Here is a 23,780-nt window from a genome sequence, read left to right as displayed (position 1 = left end):
GCACTGGAAAATGTTCAAAATATTCAGAGCACCAATGCTCATAAAAGCAAAACATAGGGAAAACTCAAAACTCTTTCAATGATAAAATGAATAAATTATGACAAATTCATTCAGTAAGATACTACAAATGGCCAGAGTTATTTTACATCCATCAACGTGGATAAATCTAAAAGCAAAATGGTAAAGAAGCAAATTCAGAACATAAACAGTGTAAGTCCAATAAATAAAGCTTAAAACAGGGCAAAACTAATTAAATACATTGTTTACAGATATATTTAGCAGATGATAAATAAAAGGAAGGGAATGACTCACACAAGTCAGGATAAAGATTACATCTTGAGGATATGACTGAAAGAGGAACACTGGGCAGTCACCTAAGTAAGGTCTTGGTTAAAGCCTTATTTCCTATGCTGGATGGTGGATGCATAAGTGTTACATTTGTTATCCTTATTTAAATTTTACATGTTTCATAAACTCATTTATGTATGACATATTTCACAATAAAACCAATGTGGTGGGGATAGAATTTGAGAGTGAAGTCAGGAAATGAAGACTCTTAACAAGTTTCTCAGGAAAGGCAAGAAGAAAAATAGGATGATAGCTAAAAGAGGTGCATTGGGGCTGAGTAGACCTGAGTGCATTTATAGGTCAATGAAAAGGCAGCAATGAGGTTGGAGAGGTTGAAAATAGAGGTGAATGACAATATAAATTTATAGAATGAAGGTTCTAAGAAGGTGGGTGGAATAAGATTCAGAGATGTGAAAGAAGAATACTTCTTTCAATGTAAGTTGAAGAACAATTCAATAACCATGGATTGCATGCCCACTCCCCCAATAAACTGCAATTTCCTTGATGGCCAGGCATTATTAGCCCCTAGAACAGCACTAACAGGCAGGGAAGAGAGAAGAGGTAAGGACTGCTTTTGGCAGTTTCAAAAACTAGGGACTGGATTCCCTGAGAAAACTATGTTATTAATACTTAACAGATAGTCAAAACACCTATTAGCCACCTTTATAAATACTCAAACATCTATTAGAAAAGTCTACATTCAAGTTTTGCTCTTTATCAGATAAAGTCAAAACAGTATAATTATAAAACTCCAACTCATACTTTTATTGATAACATCCTGAGTATTTGTAATGTTAAGAATCTTTTAAAAGCCATTTTCCCAAAATTCTTACAACACTTAGAAAAGATGAAGAAAGAAAAAAAAATCAGCTTTCACTTACTTAATTGAGTTTCTAAAGTGGTCTTCAGCCGGATTTTTTACAGTACAACTATTCAGGAGCCATAAGTCTGCCTCTGATGCATTTTCTATTAAAAACAGAAATATGAAACAGGAAAGTAAGTATCACATTTAATCAGCCAAAAACATCCAAGTGCTTACTCAAATGGCATTGGGACTGTGGCGGGGTTGGGGGTTAGGGGGAAGAGCTAGAGGATGACTTAAGTCAATGGGCCATTACAATACAATATGCAGCTGCTTCAATATGGAAACATTGGTGAGAAATAAATACTAAAAATATATAACCTGTGCTCTTATTTTCTCATTTAAAATATAAAGAGGATAAGCATTTTCTTCCTACGTTGTCAATACCTGCAAGTATTTAATAACATCCAGAAGATAAAGTGAAACTGGCCTAATCTTACCTCTGAATATGAAATTAATTGCCTCTCTGGGGACTGTGTGTTAACATTATTCAAGCACATGTATTATACACTGAATATTCTTCAGCTTGAGATGTTACTAAAAATATGGTTTGTCCTCTTTGAAAAAGTTAATGATTTACATCAAAGTGAGCCTTTTATTCCTCTCGCTAATTCGATTAGATACTGTTATATACAATAATAAACTCACTAGCTATGCAACAAATCACCTAAACTCATGTTTACTGAAATGAATTTATAAATGCCTGAAGTGCTTGATGCTATTCCAACAACCTTACTGCCTAAAAGGACTTAAACAGTAAAATAGGATTACCACGATGAAAGGAAAACCAAAATTGAAAACTGCAGCACCTTCACTGGTATTTCATTAAGAACAGAAGCAAAGGTCAAAAGACATGAAGAACCAAGGACACTTGATGTCTGTGTGCACATTCTCTGCCTGGGAACAGAACTTCCAGTGAGAACATAACATGAAAAGGGAGGGTGAGCATGTCCAAGCTTCCAGTAAAACTTAGCAAAACCTTCTTCCCAGCATCTTTTATAAAAATGGTAAATTTCTTTTTACAAAGAGGCAAGATACACAACTATCTGAAAAGAAAAGCTCCTCATTACTATACATCAGCTGAATACTAAGATTCCCTCTAACTTGTCTTACTCCTTCCATTCACACGCCTCACCCGCACCCCAGAGTCTATCTTCCCACCCAGAACCCAGAGGGGCTGTCCGTAAAACATCCACCTGGCTGCCTGCTCAAACTCAGAGATGACAAGTATTCACCTACCTTTTCTAGTTCCTCCCAAATTATCCCCAGAGACGCTACCTAAAAGACAATCTTCTTGTAGCAATCTGATCAGATTACCTTTTCAATCTTCCAGGGAATTCCAGTTGGTATTCAAAAATCTTTACCTCCTTAACTTCAATATTCATTTCTCCCTATATTCTTTATCCTTCCAGCCACACCAAAGCAAATTCCTCAAGTTTGCACTAGTCCATCTGAGGAGCACACTTGATTTGCTTCACAGAAACAGCTCATGCTCCTTTCATCTGCCTACCCACTTGGCTAACTCCTATTCGCCCTTCAGTTCCCCCTTGATGTTGGTTTGACGCCTCCTCTCCGCACTCCCATAGTAGACTGTGTTGAGACTATCCTTGTACTTTACAATTCTGCATTAGACTAATACATTTCCCAGTCTGTCTATATTATTATTAAACAGATATTGAAGACAACATTTTTTTCTGCTGTTATCTGAAAGTCCAGGGCCTAACACAGTGATGGGTACAGAACAGACATTCAAATAACCATGGAAAACAAAACAGGGCACAAGCAGGAACAAGAAAAAAGATGCTAGAGAGATAATATGTGGGACCACATGCGTATGGCTTGTTAGATGCCTTCTACCAATTTCCTAAAGCTCTGAAGGCCACACCAATCCTCCGAAATAAGCTTCAAGAAGCTCACCAATTTATTTAACAAATATTTAGGACCGAGATTTTACCTTATTCACAGCCAGATCCCCAGCACTTATTACAATGCCTCGTACATAGGTACTCAGTCACTATCTACTATTTACTGAAAGAATGTTGAATCTTGAAAGACAAAGCAATACTATGAGCTATGTATTATGCACATAGGAAAAAGTCACGGGTGTCTGTTAGCTAATGATGAAGAATGTAGAGACTATGGGCTTACTTCAAACAAACAAAAGTCAGAAGACAGAACCATATGTGGCAGAAGATAACTCTATATCCTGGCACATTCTTTTCTTCAGTCACCTTCAAATTGTCAGACCACTTTCCCCATACTTCAACAAAAGCCTTCTCAAGGAGAACTCCATTAATAAATAAGGCACATTATTCTACTTTGTCTGGAATTTTGCAAATGTTGAAATGTATTGCCTTTCAAAATAAAGTGAATACTATGCTTGGTGACCCAGTACTCATGATCAACAGGAATCCTGTGAATATACCAATATGCCCACAATGTTATCTAACTTTTTTGGTGTGTGTGTGTTAGTTACTCAGTTGTGTCCAACTCTTTGTGACTCCATGGACTGTAGCCCACCAGGCTCCTCTGTTCCTGGAATTCTCCAGGCAAGAATACTGGAGTGGGTTGCCATGCCCTTCTCCAGGGGTTCTTCCCGACCCAGGGACAGAACCTGGATCTCCTACATTGCAGGCAGATTTTTTACCATCTGAGCCACCAGAGGACAAACTTTTTGGTAACCACCTCCAAAAAGACCATGTCCTTTCTCCAATGAACACATGAGTTTCTTATCCAGTTATCTTTGAACTTAGTTTTGAGCTAATATATTTAATATTGTCAAAAAGATCATTCTACTTAGAAGTCAAAAAGATTGTTCTACTCAGAAGTGTAAATCAACCAGCAATCAAAATGCAATGAGGCTGTACTATGTGTCAGGCTCTGTCCTAAGGGCTGGGGATGTGGCGTAAAAAGAGATTCCAACCTCAAGAGTTTACAATCTTAAAGAGGAAATCTGATCAAAACAAAAGAACAGAAACAAGCACAGTAATTTCAGGCACTAGTCAATGATATTAAGATGATTAAAGAGGGTAATGAACAGAGAATAACTGTGGGGTTGCTGGTCAAAGTAAGTGTCCCTCAGAAGTTTAAATCTGAGTTGAGACTGACACAATGGGAAGGAATCCGCCAAGCAAAGATCAGAAGAGAGAGCACTCCAAGAGGAAAATACCACAAGTGCAAAGGCCATGAAAAAGGCCCAGGCTTGTCATGTTCCAGTAACAGAGATGATCAGTGTGACTGAACACAGGGAGAGAAAGGTCTGAGAAGCAGGTAGGAATCAGATGATGTTGGCAAGTTAAGAGCTTTCAGTTCAGTTCAGTTGAGTTGCTCTGTCGTGTCCGATGACTCTTTGTGACCACAAAGACCAGCACACCAGGCTTCCCTGTCCATCACCAACTCCCAGAGCTTGCTCAAATTTATGTCTATTGAGTCAGTGACGCCATCCAACCATCTCGTCCTCTGTCATCCCCTTCTCCTCCTGCCTTCAATCTTTCCCAGCATCAGGGTCTTTTCAAATGAGTCAATTCTTCACATCAGGTGGTCAAAGTACTGGTGTTTCAGCTTCAGCATCAGTCCTGCCAATGAATATTCAGGACTGATTTCCCTTAGGATGGACTGGTTGGATCTCCTTGCAGTCCAAGGGACTCGGGAGAATCTTCTCCAACATCACAGTTCAAGAGCACAAATTCTTCAGCACTCAGCTTTCTTTATAGCGCAACTCTCACATCCATACATGACTACTGGAAAAAACATAGCTTTGACTAGACAGACCTTTGTCAGCAAAGTAATGCCTCTGTTTTTTTAATATGTAAGAGCTTTACATTTATTCTAAGAGTAAGGGGAAGTCACCACTGGATTTCAAACATATAAACTAATTTCTACCTCAGTAATCCCATTCTGCAATCCTTGTGAAGAAAAGTCTGTAGATAGGGTAAAAGTAAAAACAAGTGGGAGAAAAAAGTAAAGGCAAGAAAACCAGTTGGAAGCTGATGCAATGCAATGGTCTAAGAGTAAGAGAAAGGTGATGAAACCTGGACTGGGGTCAGAGCAATGACATGAATCAGAGAAGTGAAGAGAGGCATGTTTCGGAAGGAGAATCAAAAAAACCTGATAGAGTAGGTATATGTTGTGCAAGAAGGAATCAAATAGGATCCCTAGGCACATGGCAAAGATTCTGGCCTGAGTATCAGTTGCCTGTGGTGCCATTTACCGAGATGAAGGTTTAGAAAGCCATGATTCGGGGAACAGAGAATCCAAAGTTTTGTTGTGGCCATGTTATATTCGAGATCCCGATTAAACATTTAACTAGAAATACTGATCAGTCATTTGATCTCAGGAGTCTTCCAGGCTGGAGACACAAACGGGAGACTCTGAAACCCAAAAATATAACTGAATTCACAGGAATGGATGCACTGACCTAAGGAGAGCATGTAGAGGGGAAAGGAGAGAGAAAAGCGGAAGACAGATCACTGGTGCTCCAGGGTCTCATAGAAGCGGAGATGAGAAAGGCCATGTCCTTTCTCCAATGAACACATGAAAAGAAATAGCTGGGAAGATGAGAAGATAGAAACGAGGGCCCGTGGCATCACAGAAATCCACGAAGAGAGTATTTTTAAAAGGAGTAATCCACTGTACTAAATGCTAAGAGTTCAAAGAAAGATATCTGTATAGTTACTAAAAAATTAAGGTGATTCTCCACCCTTTATCATTTTCCTTTCTCAGTTTTGAGTATTTGCTTGCTCTGTGCCAACCCACACACACACTCAGCAAAGGCTTTTTGCTAAGGTTTTTAAATAACACAGAAAAATTCATTACAAAAGGGTAGTGAGGAGAAAAAATTTTATATGGCTATTTGCCATTAAGAAATGTTGATTCCACATGTTTGTCCCCTTATGAACCCATTTCTGGGTTTTAAGATGCCATCAACCATAAGAAACACAGTCAACTTTGTAATAGCTCTTCAAGAGCTATTACAATGAACACTATATTCAGTTCTTTTAAGTTTTAAGATACATCCCAACTTCAAACACTACTATAGGAGGCTGGGTGACATGCATTTAAAATGGAAGAAATAAGCTAGTATTTGGTACATCTACCTTAGAGTGGCACCATCTAGAACAATCAGGAAATATCAGAACACCTGCAGTGTCTAGAACCTCATCACGCAAAACAAATGTTCAAACATCCTACTGCTAGTAGGTAACTTGGTTATTGGATTAATGTCTTAGTTAGACCTGGAGCTCAACCTCTTGACACCAATGACTTTTAAGTTATTATCTCCTAGTGTCATTTACAGAGAAGGCAATGGCATCCCACTCCAGTATTCTTGCCTGGAAAATCCTATGGATGGAGAAGCCTGGTAGGCTCCAGTCCATGGGGTCGCTAAGAATCGGGCACGACTGAGCGAATTCCTTTTCACTTTTCACTTTCATGCACTGGAGAAGGAAATGGCAACCCACTCCAGTGTTCTTGCCTGGAGAATCCCAGGGACAGAGGAGCCTAGTGGGCCGCCGTCTATGGGGTCGCAGAGTCGGACACGACTGAAGTGACTTAGCAGCAGCAGCAGCAGCGTCATTTATATTTGTCCTGCCTTTCCATTCTTTTTATTATCATCCTAATGGGGCTTCCCTGGTAGCTCAGACGGTAGGGCGTCTGCCCACAATGCAGGGGACCCAGGTTCGGTCCCTGGGTGGGAAGAGCCCCTGGAGAAGGAAATGGCAACGCACTCCAGTATTCTTGCCTGGGGAATCCTATGGACCACGGAGCCTAGTGGGCTACAGTCCATGGTGTCGCAGAGTTGGACACGACTGAGTGACTTCACTTCACTTCAAGAGAAGGTTAACACCTCATGGTCTTGCCTTAATCCATGGCAGATTCTCCAGTCCCAAAAGAAGCAGAATTAGAGCAAGAACGGACCTAGAAAGGGAAAGGCAGGGAGAAGGCACCAAGACGGGAGGCACACTTTGAGAAGCCAAAGGACTGAATTCTACCTACCCTCAAGTTGTTCTCTAACACTTGTTAACCCCTGATCTGCAGCTGAAAATCATCTGTACATAAGCCAAATATTGCCAATGCCAGAGCTGGGATATCAGGATGGGTGTGAAAAGCTACCTGCTTGAGGCTGGCCAGATGGAATCTGGAGCCCAAGATTTGATTATTCACAGCCCTTCATTATTACAAATGGTGTTGTAACAAATAGCACCGTGCATGTATCATTTTGTATTTTTCCCATATTACCTTTGGAATGAAGTCCAAGAAACTGGAGCTGTTCAGTCAAAGGATAAATTCCCGTCTGTAAGGGGTACAACAGCTTCACATTCCCATGAGCAATGCATGACATTACCAACTTATCCACAGCATCGCCCATGGAGTGTGCTATCAAACCTCTGTACTTTTGCCAATGCAATGAGAAATAGGAAGCCAGTAGGATTTGAATATGTGCGCTTCTCTTATGAAGAATGAGTTGAGCATCATTTCACGTGTTTAAGGATCAGTTGCAGAGTCATTCCCCACCCCCACCCCCATTTTCTGTCTGTTCAGATCTTTTGCCCTTTTTTTACTAGGCTAAATAGTCATTTTAATCTCACGTTTTAATTTACTCATACATACAAATACACACACATAGAGGATGTTAATCTTTTGTCTGTGATAGAAGTTACAATATTTTCTCCTGGCTTGTTATTTTACTTTTTATAGTTTCCTCATGCTTTTTAATTTTCAGGATATCAAATTTATCAAACTCTTCTTTTAATTTTATTGAAGTATAGTTGATTTACAGTGTTAATTTCTACTATAAAGCAAAATGACTCAGTTATGCATATATATATTGTTTTTCATATTTTTATTACGGTTTATCACAGGATATTAAATACAGTTCCCTGAGCTACACAGTAGGACTTTGTTGTTTATCTATCCTACATATAACAGCTTGCGTTGGCTAATCTATCAAATATTTCTTATTGCTTCCAGATTTTGAGTCATAATTAGAAACTTCCTCTATTCCCAAATTACTAAGGAATTCACTCATATTTTAATACACTCAGGGTTTTACGTTTATATTTTGGCTCTGTTAAAACTGTATCCCAATGTACATTGTTCTCACTGAATTTTTTTCATTCAAAACAAAATAAGATCCTTTGTTCTCATACCAAATTGAAAAATATTAAAAAGCATGGAACTACCTAGTGATAGCAAAGGAATGAGGAAGTGTCAAGCTCTACTCTATCGATGGAGCCTCTACTGATGAAGCTCTTCGGAATACAACGTGGGAATAGCTATCAGATAGTTAAACTTGCCCTAGAATCTCTCCTACACATGCTTGTAGGATACTTGCAGCATACACATATTTATATACATACACACACATATATATGTATGTGTATATATGTACACACAAAAAAACTTTAGTTCACATGGAAGATTGAAAAAAACAAAGAACTCAGAAAGCTTACATTTTTGTTATAAGGAGACATTAAATAAACAATGGGACTACAGCTACAAAACCATTTAGCTGTTAAAAAAGCAAGACATATCTCTAAGTGCTTGTTTATAACAATCTTTGTTATATCAATGAAAGCAAGGTAAAGAGTAGGTCTTATACTTCCCCTGTGTTTTAAAAAAGGAAAAGGAGAAAAGAGGAAATTCTAAGTAAAAAACAAAATTTCTTGAAGCATAAATATGAAAGTGTTTGAGGTGTTTACCCTTGGAAATAAGATGAAGGCTCAGCTGACCTCCAATATGGTCTAATGTGAACCTTTTATAGTCTCTCCCTCTCTTCTTTGTTTAAACTTGCATGGATATTACTTTTATAATTTTATGAAGTTTAACCCTGAGAAGGGACACGTTGATATTTAATTTATATCCATCTGCATTGTTTGAATTTCTAAAAGCATTTAAACTAAAAATACCAATCAAGCCTTTAAAAAAATCATTTTTAATTTCCTTTTTTTGTAGAGCTCAGAATCAGTAGCATTCTTTCATTTTTAAGGTAGAACATAAACTGTGCTCCTGCTGTGATCCATCATGGAAAAAGTGACCTGATAAACGTTTTCTGGGACTTTTCTCCCCACTGCTAAAAGCTTTTGTACTTGCTGAACCAAGAAAATGATGGCCATTGACACACCACCCACTCTGAGTATGAAGACAGAGAAACAAACTATTATTTATTTTAATAGAAATGCATTTAGTTTCCAAACTATTTCTTTATGTACACAAGATAAATCGCTTCCAAATATAAAGTAATAAAAATCTGATTAGCAATTATGATAAGAGCTAAGATTACTGAGTACATATTATGCACCCAGCAATGAGCCAAGCATGTCATATTCCTTTTCTTTTTATCCATCTAATCCTCCAAATTGAGGTGGGTTTACCTTTTACTCTGGTTTTACAGAGCAGGATGCTAAAGGATAGAAAGGAAAAGTAACTTGCCTAAAATCAGAATAAGACAGTGGGGGCAGGATTAGAAATCCAGGCAAACTGACTCCAAAACTGTAAACCTAAGGAAATCAGAATGCCTCATTAGTGGCTCTTTGCCTCCTGATCAAAAATAACACAGCCAATACCTAAAAACAAAATAAAGCAGTATTCCATGACTGTGAGATTGCCTCATGATACTGTTTCTAAGAAGGCAAATAACCAGACTTCAAAAGGAGCTGTTAGGCTATTTCCAAAATTTCCAAGACCATGAACACGTCAGCTCTTGGCCTTCCATAATCAGTGGGAAACTGGCAAGTGAAGAAAAGCTTACTACTGAGTACAGGAGCACCACTGGAAAGCACAGGCTGACTCTCAAAGCAGCCCATCTTCCCATCCCTTCGCAGCCTTCTGCATAAAGGTGACGTTACAGAAGAGACGGGCGTGGCTCACATCAGCTACTCACAGTGAGACACGCGCCTTAGAGAACTGCTCCACTCTCAACTGCGCACAGGGGCCTTAAAAGACATAGATGTAGGCAAGGAAGTTAGCAATCTGATACAAATAGAAATCCATTAAGAACAAAATGAAGGGGGACAAATGGTCTTGACTGTTTTAGACCCAGCAGCATCTGGGGGCAATTTCTTTACCACAGAACTCTGGAAGACAAATCATGTCCCAACAGTTTCAATATCCATTACGTTTAATCCAGCTGGGGAAATTTCTTTATGTAAGACAAACCACTGGATGCCTACGAAAAACTCGGAGAATGGAGCATGCTTTAATAAGAAAATTTTAAAGCACCTTTAAGGAACATATTGAAAAATAATATCTTCAAACCAATGAAAGGCAAAAAATAAAAATTCTTGTCAATGCATTCATATTTTCCTTCCACATTTTATTGTTCTTTATAGGGAATGTATAAATGCACAAAAGCATAAAATAACCATGCTTTCAAGATCTATATTATAAAAGCAAAGTGATCCTGACAAAGTACATTTCCTTTAACCAGCTGGGCTTGGAGGGCTGGGAGGCTGGGGAGAAGACAAGAGAGAAAAAGGAGTAGCAAAGATGAAGAGAAGAAATAACGGGGAGAAAGAGGGACAGACTGATGGGACGTACCTCCAGCTCCCAGGCTGAAACACTTGGAGCCAGAACTGACCCTCCCTCACTGGACAGCACTGGTGACTGTTTGGCATGTTTCTGAGTGAATCAGAATACAGCATCTCCCGGGGAAGCACTTATGCTTGGAGATTACATGCATACTGAGTTTGTTCTTTTAAAATACTCCTGCTGGGAAAGGACGAAGATGGCAGAGGAATAGGACCGGGAGACCACTTTTCCCTCACAAATTCATCAAAAGAACATTTCAACGCTGAGTAAATTCCACAAAACAACTTCTGAATGCTGGCAGAAGACATCAGGCACCCAGAAAAGCAGATCATTGTCTTCAAAAACAGGTAGGAAGAAATATAAAAGATGAAAAAAGAGACAAAGGAGGTAGGGAGGGAGCTCTGTCCCAGGAAGGAAGTCCTGTTCCGGGAAGGGAATCTTAAGAAGAGAGGTTTCCAAACACCAGGAAACACTTTCGCTGCCGAGTCTGTGGCGAGCCTTGGAAGCACAGAGGGCAACATAACAGGAAGGAAAAATAAATAAATAATTAAAACCAACAGATTACGAGCCCAACAGTAACTCCCCCAGCAGAGAAGCAGCGCACACGCCTGCATCCGCCACTAGCAAGTGGGGGCTGGGCAGGGAGGAGCGGGCTGCAGTGCTTTTAAGAATCGGGCCGGAACACCCCGCGCGAAACCAGAGCGAACTAACTTGGGCTAGCAAACCAGACTGTGGGATAGCTACCACGCAAAAAGCTCGAACATAAGACACCGCCAGGACCGCACAGAGAACAAAGGACGGAACAGAAATATCCGGCTGTAGATCATCCCCCTCCGGTGACAGGCAGCCAGAGCCGTAAGGGCTGGAAGGAGGCAACCGCAGCCTGAGAGAGACATTACCTACCAAAATGCAAGCAGACTTCTTTGCTAACTAAGACTTCTGGGGGTTCTGGACAGTCATCATCCGCCTGAGAAGGGATGCCAGCGGTACACCCAGAAAACTGAGCAGCAGAGACGGGAAAGGCGATAAGTCGCAGGGACCGCTCTCGCCAAACACCTGAGCTACTCGGACCTGGGAGACTCAACCAATTCTGCACCTCTGAGGGCTACCTGAGCACCGAGCCTGAGCAGCTTAGACCGGGGAGGTGCATGCATCCTAGGGTTGGCCTCAGACGGTTCCGGCGGAGCAACGTAGAGCCTGAGCGGTGTCAGGGGCAGGCCCAGCAGGGCTGAGACACTGCGAGCACACGCCAGTGTTATTTGTTTGCAGCATCCCTCCCTCCCCACAGCGCGACCAAACAAATGAGCCTAAAAAAAAAAAAGTGTCCACCACCGCCTGCCCTGTGTCAGGGCGGAAATCAGACACTGAAGAGACCAGCAAACAAAAGTTAAACAGAAGGAACCACCTTGGAAGTGACCCCACACTGCCCACAACACCAGAGAAAGGGCCAGATATATCTTTATTATTTTTACGATCATTCCTTTTTGTTGTTGTTGTTGTGTGATTGTTTTTTCTTCTTTTCTTTTTCTTTTTAACTTTAAAAAATTTTTAAGTCCTCTATTTCTCCTTTAAATTTTATTTTTATTTTTATAACCTACTATTACTTTTCGGAAAAAAAAAAGACCCTATTTTTAAAGCAAACGCTGTATATAGTCTTTTTGTGGTTGTTGTTGTTTAATAATTCTTTTGGCTTTTTTTTATTATTCTTTTCTTCAATATTGTGTTTTTGAAAATCCAACCTCTACTCTAGATTTTTAATCTTTGCTTTTTGGTATTTGTTGTCAATTTTGTACATTTAAAAACCCAATCTTCAGTACCCAATTTTACCTGAGAGCGAGATTACTGGCTTGACCACTCTCTCCTCCTTTGGACTCTCCTTTTTCTCCACCAGGTGGCCTCTGTCTCTTCCCTCCCCCTTCTCTTCTCTACCCAACTCTGGGAATCTCTGTGTGTTCCAGACGGTGGAGAACACTTAGGGAACTGGTTACTGGCTGGATCTGTCTCTCTCCTTTTCCTTTCCCTCTTTTATCCTCCTGGCCACCTTGTCTACTTCCTCCCTCTCTTCTTCCCTGTATAACTCCGTGAATACCTCTGAGCGGTCCAGACTGTGGAGTGCATATAAGGAAGTGATTACTGGCTAGCTTGCTCTCTTCTCTTTTGATCCCACCTCATCTCATTCCAGTCACCTCTAACTACCCCCTCTCTCTTCTCTTCTCCATGTAACTCAGTGAACCTCTCTGGGTGTCCCTCAATGTGGAGAAACTTTTCATCTTTAACCTAGATGTTTTATCACTGGTGCTGTATAGATGGAGAAGTCTTGAGGCTACAGTAAAAATAAAACTGAAAACCAGAAGCAGGAGGCTTAAGTCCAAATCCTGAGAACATCAGAGAACTCCTGAATCCAGGGAACATTAATCGATAGGAGCTCATCAAACGCCTCCATACCTACACTAAAACCAAGCATCACCCAAGGGCCAACAAGTTCCAGAGCAAGACATACCACACAAATTCTCCAGCAACATAGGAACACACCCCTGAGCTTCAATATACAGGCAGCTCAAAGTTACTCCAAAACCATTGATGTCTCATAACCCATTACTGGTCACTTCATTGCACTCCAGAGAGAAGAAATCCAGCTCCACCCACCAGAACTCCAACACAAGCCTCCCTAACCAAGAAACCTTGACAAGCTGATACAACCCCACCCACAGTGAGGAAACTCCATAATAAAGAGAACTCCACAAATTCCCAGAATATAGAAAGGCCACCCCAAATGCAGCAATATAACCAAGATGAAGAGACAGAGGAATACCCAGCAGGTAAAGGAACAGGAGAAATGCCCACCAAACCAAACCAAAGAGGAAGAGATAACGAATCTACCTGAGAAACAATTCCAAATATTGATAGTGAAAATGATCCAAAATCTTGAAATCAAAATGGAATCACAGATAAATAGCCTGGAGATAAGGATTGAGAAGATGCAAGACAGGTTTAACAAGGACCTATAAAAAATTAAAAAAGAGTCAATATATAATAAATAATGCAATAAATGAGATCAGAAACACTCTGAAGGCAACAAATAGTAGAATAACGGAGGCAGAAGATAGGATTAGTGAAATAGAAGATAGAATGGTAGAAATAAATGAGTCAGAGAGGAAAAAAGAAAAATGAATTAAAAGAAATGAGGACAATCTCAGAGACCTCCAGGACAATATGAAACGCTCCAACATTCGAATTATAGGAGTCCCACAAGAAGACGACAAAAAGAAAGACCATGAGAAAATACTTGAGGAGATAGTAGTTGAAAACTTCCCTAAAACGGGGAAGGAAATAATCACCCAAGTCCAAGAAACCCAGAGAGTTCCAAATAGGATAAACCCAAGGTGAAACACCCCAAGACACATATTAATCAAATTAACAAAGATCAAACACAAAGAACAAATATTAAAAGCAGCAAGGGAAAAACAACAAATAACACACAAGGGGATTCCCATAAGGATAACTGCAGACCTTTCAATAGAAACTCTTCAGGCCAGGAGGGAACGGCAAGACATACTTAAAGTGATGAAAGAAAATAACCTACAGCCCAGATTACTGTACCCAGCAAGGATCTCATTCAAATATGAAGGAGAAATCAAAAGCTTTACAGAGAAGCAAAAGTTGAGAGAATTCAGCACTACCAAACCAGCTCTCCAACAAATGCTAAAGGATATTCTCTAGACAGGAAACACAAAAAGGGTGTATAAACCCGAACCCAAAACAATAAAGAAAATGGCAACAGGATCATACTTATCAATAATTACCTTAAACGTAAATGGGTTGAATGCCCCAACCAAAAGGCAAAGACTGGCTGAATGGATACAAAAACAAGACCCCTCTATATGTTGCCTACAAGAGACCCACTTCAAAACAAGGGATACATACAGACTGAAAGTGAAGGGCTGGAAAAAGATATTCCATGCAAATAGAGACCAAAAGAAAGCAGGAGTAGCAATGCTCATATCTGATAAAATAGACTTTAAAACAAAGGCTGTGAAAAGAGACAAAGAAGGCCACTACATAATGATCAAAAGATCAATCCAAGAAGAAGATACAACAATTATAAATATATATGCACCCAATATAGGAGCACCGCAATATGTAGGACAAACGCTAACAAGTATGAAAGGGGAAATTAACAATAACACAATAATAGTGGGAGACTTTAATAGCCCACTCACACCTATGGACAGATCAACTAAACAGAAAATTAACAAAGAAATACAAACTTTAAATGATAAAACAGAACAGTTAGACCTAATGGATATCTATAGAACATTTCACCCCAAAACAATGAATTTCACCTTTTTCTCAAGTGCTCACAGAACCTTCTCCAGGATAGATCACATCCTGGGCCATAAATCTAACCCTGATAAACTCAAAAAAATTGAAATCATTCCAAGCACTTTTTCTGACCATAATGCATTAAGATTAGATCTCAATTACAGGAGAAAAACTATTAAAAATTCCAACATATGGAGGCTGAACAACATGCTTCTGAATAACAAACAAATCACAGAAGAAATCAAAAAACAAATCAATATATGCATAGAAACAAATGAAAATGAAAACACAACAACCCAAAACCTGTGGGACACTACAAAAGCAGTGCTAAGAGGAAAGTTCATAGCAATACAGGCATACCTCAAGAAATAAGAAAAAAGTCAAATAAGTAACCTAACTCTACACCTAAAACAACTAGAAAAGGAAGAAATGGAGAACCCCAGAGTTAGTAGAAGGAAAGAAATCTTAAAAATTAGGGCAGAAATAAATGCAAAAGAAACAAAAGAGACCATAGCAAAAATCAACAAAGCCAAACGCTGGTTCTTTGAAAGGATAAATAAAATTGACAAACCATTAGCCAGACTCATCAAGAAACAAAGAGAGAAAAATCAAATCAATAAAATTAGAAATGAAAATGGAGAGGTCACAACAGACAACACAGAAATACAAAGGATCATAAGAGACTACTATCAGCAATTATATGCCAATAAAATGGAAAACGTGGAAGAAATGGACAAATTCTTAGAAAAGTACAACTTGCCAAAACTGAACCAGGAAGAAAAAGAAAATCTTAACAGACCCCTCACAAGCATGGAAATTGAAACTGTAATCAGAAATCTTCCAGCAAACAAAAGCCCAGGTCCAGACGGCTTCACAGCTGAATCCTACCAAAAATTTCTAGAAGAGCTAACGCCTATCCTACTCAAACTCTTCCAGAAAATTGCAGAGGAAGGTAAACTTCCAAACTCATTCTGTGAGGCCACCATCACCCTAATACCAAAACCTGACAAAGATGCCACAAAAAAAGAAAACTACAGGCCAATATCACTGATGAACATAGATGCAAAAATCCTTAACAAAATTCTAGCAATCAGAATCCAACAACACATTAAAAAGATCATATACCATGACCAAGTGGGCTTTATCCCAGGGATGCAAGGATTCTCCAATATCCGCAAATCAATCAATGTAATTCACCACATTAACAAATTGAAAAATAAAAGCCATATGATTATCTCAATAGATGCAGAGAAGGCCTTTGACAAAATTCAACATCCATTTATGATAAAAACTCTCCAGAAAGCAGGAATAGAAAGAACATACCTCAACATAATAAAAGCTATATATGACAAACCCACAGCAAACATTATCCTCAATGGTGAAAAATTGAAAGCATTTCCCCTAAAGTCAGGAACAAGACAGGGGTGCCCATTTTCACCGCTACTATTATCATTGTTCTGGAAGTTTTGGCCACAGCAATCAAGCAGAAAAAGAAAAAAAGAATCCAAATTGGAAAAGAAGAAGTAAAACTCTCACTGTTTGCAGATGACATGATCCTCTACATAGAAAACCCTAAAGACTCCACCAGAAAATAACTAGAGCTAATCAATGAATATAGTAAAGTTGCAGGATATAAAATCAGCACACAGAAATTCCTTGCATGCCTATATACTAATAATGAGAAAGTAGAAAAAGAAATTAAGGAAACAATTCCATTCACCATTGCAACGAAAAGAATAAAATACTTAGGAGTATACCTACCTAAAGAAACTAAAGACCTATATATAGAAAATTATAAAACACTGATGAAAGAAATCAAAGAGGACACTAATAGATGGAGAAATATACCATGTTCATGGATCAGAAGTATCAATATAGTGAAAATGACTATACTACCCAAAGCAATCTACAGATTCAGTGCAGTCCCTATCAAGCTACCAGCGGTATTTTTCACAGAACTAGAACAAATAATTTCAAGATTTGTATGGAAATACAAAAAACCTCGAATAGCCAAAGCAATCTTGAGAAAGAAGAATGGAACTGGAGGAATCAACTTGCCTGACTTCAGGCTCTACTACAAAGCCACAGTCATCAAGACAGTATGGTACTGGCACAAAGACAGAAATATAGATCAATGGAACAAAATAGAAAGCCCAGAGATAAATCCACACACCTATGGATACCTTATCTTTGACAAAGGAGGCAAGAATATACAATGGAGAAAAGACAATCTCTTTAACAAGTGGTGCTGGGAAAACTGGTCAACCACTTGTAAAAGAATGAAACTAGATCACTTTCTAACACTACACACAAAAATAAACTCAAAATGGATTAAAGATCTAAATGTAAGACCAGAAACTATAAAACTCCTAGAGGAGAACATAGGCAAAACACTCTCCGACATAAATCACAGCAGGATCCTCTATGATCCACCTCCTAGAATACTGGAAATAAAAGCAAAAATAAACAAATGGGATCTAATTAAAATTAAAAGCTTCTGCACAACAAAGGAAACTATAAGCAAGGTGAAAAGACAGTCTTCTGAATTGGAGAAAATAATAGCAAATGAAGCAACTGACAAACAACTAATCTCAAAAATATACAAGCAATTTATGCAGCTCAATTCCAGAAAAATAAACAACCCAATCAAAAAATAGGCCAAAGAACTAAATAGACATTTCTCCAAAGAAGACATACGAATGGCTAACAAACACATGAAAAGATGCTCAACATCACTCATTATCAGAGAAATGCAAATCAAGACCACAATGAGGTACCATCTCACACCAGTCAGAATGGCTGCGATCCAAAAGTCTGCAAGCAATAAATGCTGGAGAGGGTGTGGAGAAAAGGGAACCCTCTTTACACTGTTGGTGGGAATGCAAACTAGTACAGCCACTATGGAGAACAGTGTGGAGATTTCTTAAAAAATTGCAAATAGAACTGCCTTATGAACCCAGCAATCCCACTGCTGGGCATACACACCGAGGAAACCAGAACTGAAAGAGACACATGTACCCCAATGTTCATTGCAGCACTGTTTATAATAGCCAGGACATGGAAACAACCTAGATGTCCATCAGCAGATGAATGGATAAGAAAGCTGTGGTACATATACACAATGGAGTATTACTCAGCCATTATAAAGAATACATTTGAATCAGTTCTAATGAGATGGATGAAACTGGAGCCAATTATACAGAGTGAAGTAAGCCAGAAAGAAAAACACCAATACAGTATACTAACACATATATATGGAATTTAGAAAGATAGTAATGATAACCCTTGTATGCAAGACAGCAAAAGAGACACAGATGTATAGAACAGACTTTTGGACTCTGTGGGAGAGGGAGAGGGTGGGATGATTTGGAAAATGGCATTGAAACATGTATACTATCATGTAAGAAACGAATCGCCAGTCTATGTTCGATACAGGATACAGGATGCTTGGGACTGGTGCATGGGGATGATCCAGAGATGATATGGGGTGGAAGGTGGGAGGGGGATTCAGGATTGGAAACTCATGTACACCTGTGGCAGATTCATGCCAATGTATGGCAAAACCAATACAGTAAAGTAAAATAAAGTAAAAATAAAAATTTAAAAATAAAATAAAATACTCCTGCTGAGCATTTTGCAGAAATAAGATGAGGAAGCCAAGGGTCAGCTTGAACCCTGTTTACTGTATGAAGGGAAAAGAACATTTTTTTTTCTCTTCTAAATGAGAAATAAGAGTTGGCAAAACTCTACCGATAACCATTGAAAATTAATTATATAGGTAAATAGACCTGTATGAATCAGAACGCTAGACAGTCCTTTTACAGAACACTGTTAATATTCCTCCATCCTCTTTCCAGGTTAAACTGTTCTGCTGATCCTAACACACAATTACTTCAGAAGTAACTGTGTCCAAAGAATCCCTATTTCAAAGCCTATTTTAAACAGGCTTCTTAACTAAGCAGCAATATACATACCAAATGGACTTTACGGAGCACTGCATGATTGGGTTCCAATCCCTCTGTCCAAAGCCCACCTTATATGCTATGTTCCTGCCACTGAGCTTTTAGGCCCTCAGGCCTAGTATGTAAAATTCAAATCTGAGACAACCAAAATCTAATTGGATAAAAAAAGGGCATAGAATACGAACAGAGTTTATGAAAGAAGAAACACATAAGGCTCTTCAACAAAGATGTTCAATCTCATTTTTAATCAATGAAAAGTAAAACTGCACCAAAAACAAAACAAAACTATACCTGTACCATTTTTCTTCACTTCCTATATTGTCAAAAGCCCCAAAGCTTGATAAAACACTGAGCTGGTGTAACTATGAGGAGACAGGAACTCTCATGCATAGTAGAGGTTACAAACTAGACCATCATCCATAGAGGCAACTTGACATTATCTCTGAAAATAGCAAATGCATATCCTGGGACTGAGAAGTTCCATGAATTTAGCCTATGACAAACATATTTGCACAGGTGTAAAGTCATTCCTTGCAGCATTATTTGTAACAGCAAAAGATGACCAGCTAAAGGGGTATTAGTATATGCAGAATTGAAACTACTATAAAGATGCTTTAAAATAGGAGGAAAAAAGAATAATCTCAAAGTCCTAAAGTAAAAAGATGTACAGAACATATGGTTCAAAGAAAATAAGAAACTAAATAATAAAGATACTATGCCACCACTGGAAATCAACAATATATATTTACACTTGCTTGTATTTGCATCAGAAATTTGGGGGCATGTGTATAAAAAATGAATAGCAATGGCTGGGACTGGAACGGGATTGATGGGAGACAAGAGGAAGATATTTTCCTTGTATAACTTTTTAAAATTTTTGAACTTATTCAAAACTTCAGTATTTTCAAAGGAAAAAAAAAAGAGCAATTTTACAAAATGTAGTTTGTCTTAATCATCCCACTATCTTCCCGTTTCTTACACTCCTTTCCACAGTCAAATACCTGGAAAGAACTGTCTCTGTGCACCAGCTATACTGTTACCTCCCAGTCACTCTTCCACCACTCAGCCACTCTCAATTTCCTGCAAACTTCTTTCATCAAGGAAACGGATAACCAAACACAACAAGACCGCACACCATGCCGTCAAACACTCTCTTCCATTGTCAAGAGCATCCCTCTCCTGTTTTCCTCTTACCTCCTCAGCTACTTTACTTTATCCCTCCCCATCTGTCCTCCACGAAGTAGACTTAAAGCCTAGATTTTGGTTCCCTTGTCATCTGCTCACTGGATGTTTCCAACTGTATTTCTCACAGTGTTAAACACTGCCAGCACACTGAGAGTGGCATCCACACTTACATTCCCAGTTGAAACATCCATCTGAACTCATCATCCAACTTATCTAGCAACATCTCCACTGGAACGTACCGGAAAAATATTAAATTCAACACCGACCATTTCCGAAATTGAACTCACAAATTTTCACCCTTGTATTCTTAAGGTTCTAGTTAGGAAAACAAAAACCACTCTAGGCATTAAGATAAAGAATAATTAATACAGAAGTGTGGTTACATAGGCAATGAAGAAGCCAAGTCACCAAATGGGGAAGGTGAAGTAACCAGGAGCTGAGTAACATTAGGAAACTGTTACCAGCCCAGGGGCGAGAGGGACCCACTGGAAGAGCCCAGAAGCTGCATCTCACCACTGGCAGCAGCAAGAGCAACAACAGGAGCTGCCCATCGGAAACTAGGACCGCAAGCAAAGGAAGAGCCCTCTGATAGGGACTGAAGCCACAGGAATGAAACCACCTACTTCCTGGGACCCGACCCAGAGTGAAAAGAGAGGGAGGAACAACCCTACCTCATCCCTACTCCCATCTGCTAGGCGTCCATCAGTGCCCATTACATGCCAAATCTAACCACAAACACCAAAAGGCAAGGAGACTGTGAAATGCTGCTGCTGCTACTAAGTCGCTTCAGTCGTGTCCGACTCTGGGCGACCCCACAGACAGGCAGCCCCACAGACAGACTCCCCCGTCCCTGGGATTCTCCAGGCAAGAACACTGGAGTGGGTTGCCATTGCCTTCTCCAATGCATGAAAGTGAAAAGTGAAAGTGAAGTCACTCAATTGTGTCCGACTCTTAGCGACCCCATGGACTGCAGCCTACCAGGCTCCTCCATCCATGGGATTTTCCAGACAAAGAGTACTAGAGTGGGTTGCCATTGCAGTTCCCCGCAATACAGAGGACAGAAGTCAGGAAACTGAATCTTAGAGCAAACAGGCAAACGACTGACTCTACCCTCTTCCAGAATTCCCCATCTCTATAAATGACACTTGTTGTTGTTCAGCCGCTAAGTTATATCCAACCATCTGCAATCCCATGGACTGCAGCAGGCCAGGCTTCCCTGCCCTTCACTGTCTCTCGGAGTTTGCTCAAACTCATGTCCACTGAGTCGGTGATGCCATCCAACCATCTCATTCTCTGTCGACCCCTTCTCCTCCTGCCTTCAGTCTTTGTCAGCATCAGGGTCTTTTCCAACAAGTTAGCTCTTTGCGTTAGACAGCCAAAGTATCAGAGCTTCAGCTTCAGCATCAGTCCTTCCAATGAATATTCAGGGTTGATTTCCTTTCAGATTGACTAACTTGATCTCCTTGGAGTCCAAGGGACTCTCAAGAGTCCTCTCCAGCATCACAGTTTGAAAGCATCAGTTCTTCAGTGCTCAGCCTTCTTTATAGTCCAACTCTCGCATTCATACATGACTACCAGAAAAACCATAACTTTGACTATACAGACCTTTGTCAGAAAAGTGATGTTTCTGCTTTTTAATATGCTGTCTAGGTTGGTCATAGCTTTTCTTCCAAGGAGCAAGAGTCTTTCAATTTCATGGCTTATGTAGCCAGATGCTGAAACCAGAAACCTGGGAATCATCACTGATGCTTCTTTCACCTCATCTTCTCCCACAGCAAATCCAACAACTTCCAAAGGATTTTACCTCCAAAACAATGTGAATTTGTCTGCTCTTTATCTCCACAGCCAACACTCTTGTTTAAGTCACCTGGACCACGGCACAGGCTTGTCCCTCCCTATGGCTGCCATTAAGGTAACTATGAAAACTAGCAACGAACCAAAGGGAAGCAAGAGCTGTTTTTGTCTTCACTAGATTATCATGGATAATCTATGTATGTGGACAGTGAAAACTTGGTAAACAAGATACATACTATTGGCAGCTATTTGCAACTATATTTTGGTAAGGAGAAAATAAGTCATTATTGAAAATTTGCTGCAAACCAGAAAATAGAGTTGTTAAAAAATATATACAACTGTATCTTTTTTTAAAAAATGACTCAGTAAAATACAATTCCAGTTTATTTTTGAACAACGTTTCACACAAACAGGCAAAAAAATAAACAACTTCATAGACAAAAAAAATCACCTCATAAAACTACTTAGAGTACAGTTACATATATACACAGAAAAGTTTACCAGCATCCTGGGAATAAGAATGCTTTTGTTGTTTTTTTGTGGGGTTTTTTTAAACCAAGTTTTTTTTTCTCCTTTGAAATTAGAAGGAATTGGTCACTCAACAAGTCAAGTCAGAAATAGGAAGGAGAACACTCCAAAGGTTGGTTTGGTCACCCACAATCATTAAAAATGGCTAAACTCTAACAGTATGTTTAAAGATAAAAATCCAAATTAAAAATACAAACAAGTGCTTCCTTTCAAAAGCACTTTTTTTAAATTGGCGTAGAGCTGATTTACAACACTGTGTTAGTTTCAGGTATACATCAAAGTGACTCAGTTATACAAATATATATATTGTTGTTCATTTCTAAGTCTTGTCTGACTCTTTTGAGATCCCATGAAGTACAGCATGCTAGGCTTCCCTATCCTTCACTATCTCCTGGAGTTTGCTCAAAATCATGTCTATTGAGTCGGTGATGCCATCCAACCATCTCATCCTCCGTCACTTCCTTCTCCTCCTGCCCTCAGTCTTTCCCAGCATCAGGGTCTTTTCCAATGAGTTGGCTCTTCACATCAGGTGGCCAAGCTATTGGAACTTCACTTCAGTCCTTCCAATGAATATTCAGGGTTGAAATAAATATAAACGTACTCTTTTTCAGATTCTTTTCCATTATAGGTTACTACAAGATGCTGAATATAGCTCCTTGTGCTATACAGTAGGCACTTGTTGATTATCTATTGTGCATATAACAGTGTGTATACATTAATCTCCAGTTCCTGATTTACCCCTCCCACCCTGGTTTTCCTCCTTGGTAACTATAAGCTTGTCTTCTATGCCACTTTTAAGAAGCAGGACATGCCTGGAAAATGGGGGTTTTTTCCTTCTCTTATTGCAGATTTGTGTTGTGGGTTTGTTGGATGGTGGAGAGAGCATGCATCACCTTCGGGTGGCTCTGCCCACGAGGCGACAGCCTCGCCCCCCGCCCCCCCCCCCGCCAACGTAATCATGTTGCTGAGATTCTAAGAAAGGAAGTGGAAAATGAATGGCTCAGGGTGGCCTTTTTTATTTTTTCCTTTTTTGTTGTCTCGTTATCCTCATCTGTCTTCTTGTGTCAATATCGTCATCCCACTTCCCTTCAGCTGCCCTTTTGCCTGCAGCTGCCTCAGTTTCCTCATCTTCATTTCACCGTCTTCCTCACCAACACTTCCTTCCTCTAGGCCTTGCTCTACCTCACTGGCAGCCTCTTGCCCCCTACTTTCCTCACGAGCCTTCCCATTGTGGGTACACCTCTCCCACT

General features: G+C 39.6%; 1 protein-coding gene across 4 annotated transcripts in view; it reads right to left on the bottom strand.

Annotated features, from left to right (window-relative positions):
- CDKAL1 (CDK5 regulatory subunit associated protein 1 like 1) overlaps nt 1-23,780 on the bottom strand; it is a 614,486-nt gene that overhangs the window by 507,035 nt on the left and 83,671 nt on the right. For all 4 annotated transcript variants that reach the window (XM_040249901.1, XM_040249902.1, XM_040249903.1 and 1 more), the window contains one exon: nt 1,230-1,314. In XM_040249901.1, the coding sequence (XP_040105835.1) occupies nt 1,230-1,314 (85 nt within the window). The remainder of the gene's footprint in view (nt 1-1,229; nt 1,315-23,780) is intronic.

The sequence above is a fragment of the Oryx dammah genome, unplaced genomic scaffold, assembly GCF_014754425.2.
Source record: "Oryx dammah isolate SB20612 unplaced genomic scaffold, SCBI_Odam_1.1 HiC_scaffold_11, whole genome shotgun sequence".
In the NCBI taxonomy this organism is placed as follows: Eukaryota; Metazoa; Chordata; class Mammalia; order Artiodactyla; family Bovidae; genus Oryx; species Oryx dammah.
The sequence above is the reverse complement of the archived record's forward strand: the minus strand, read 5'-3'. Positions and strand labels throughout refer to the sequence as shown.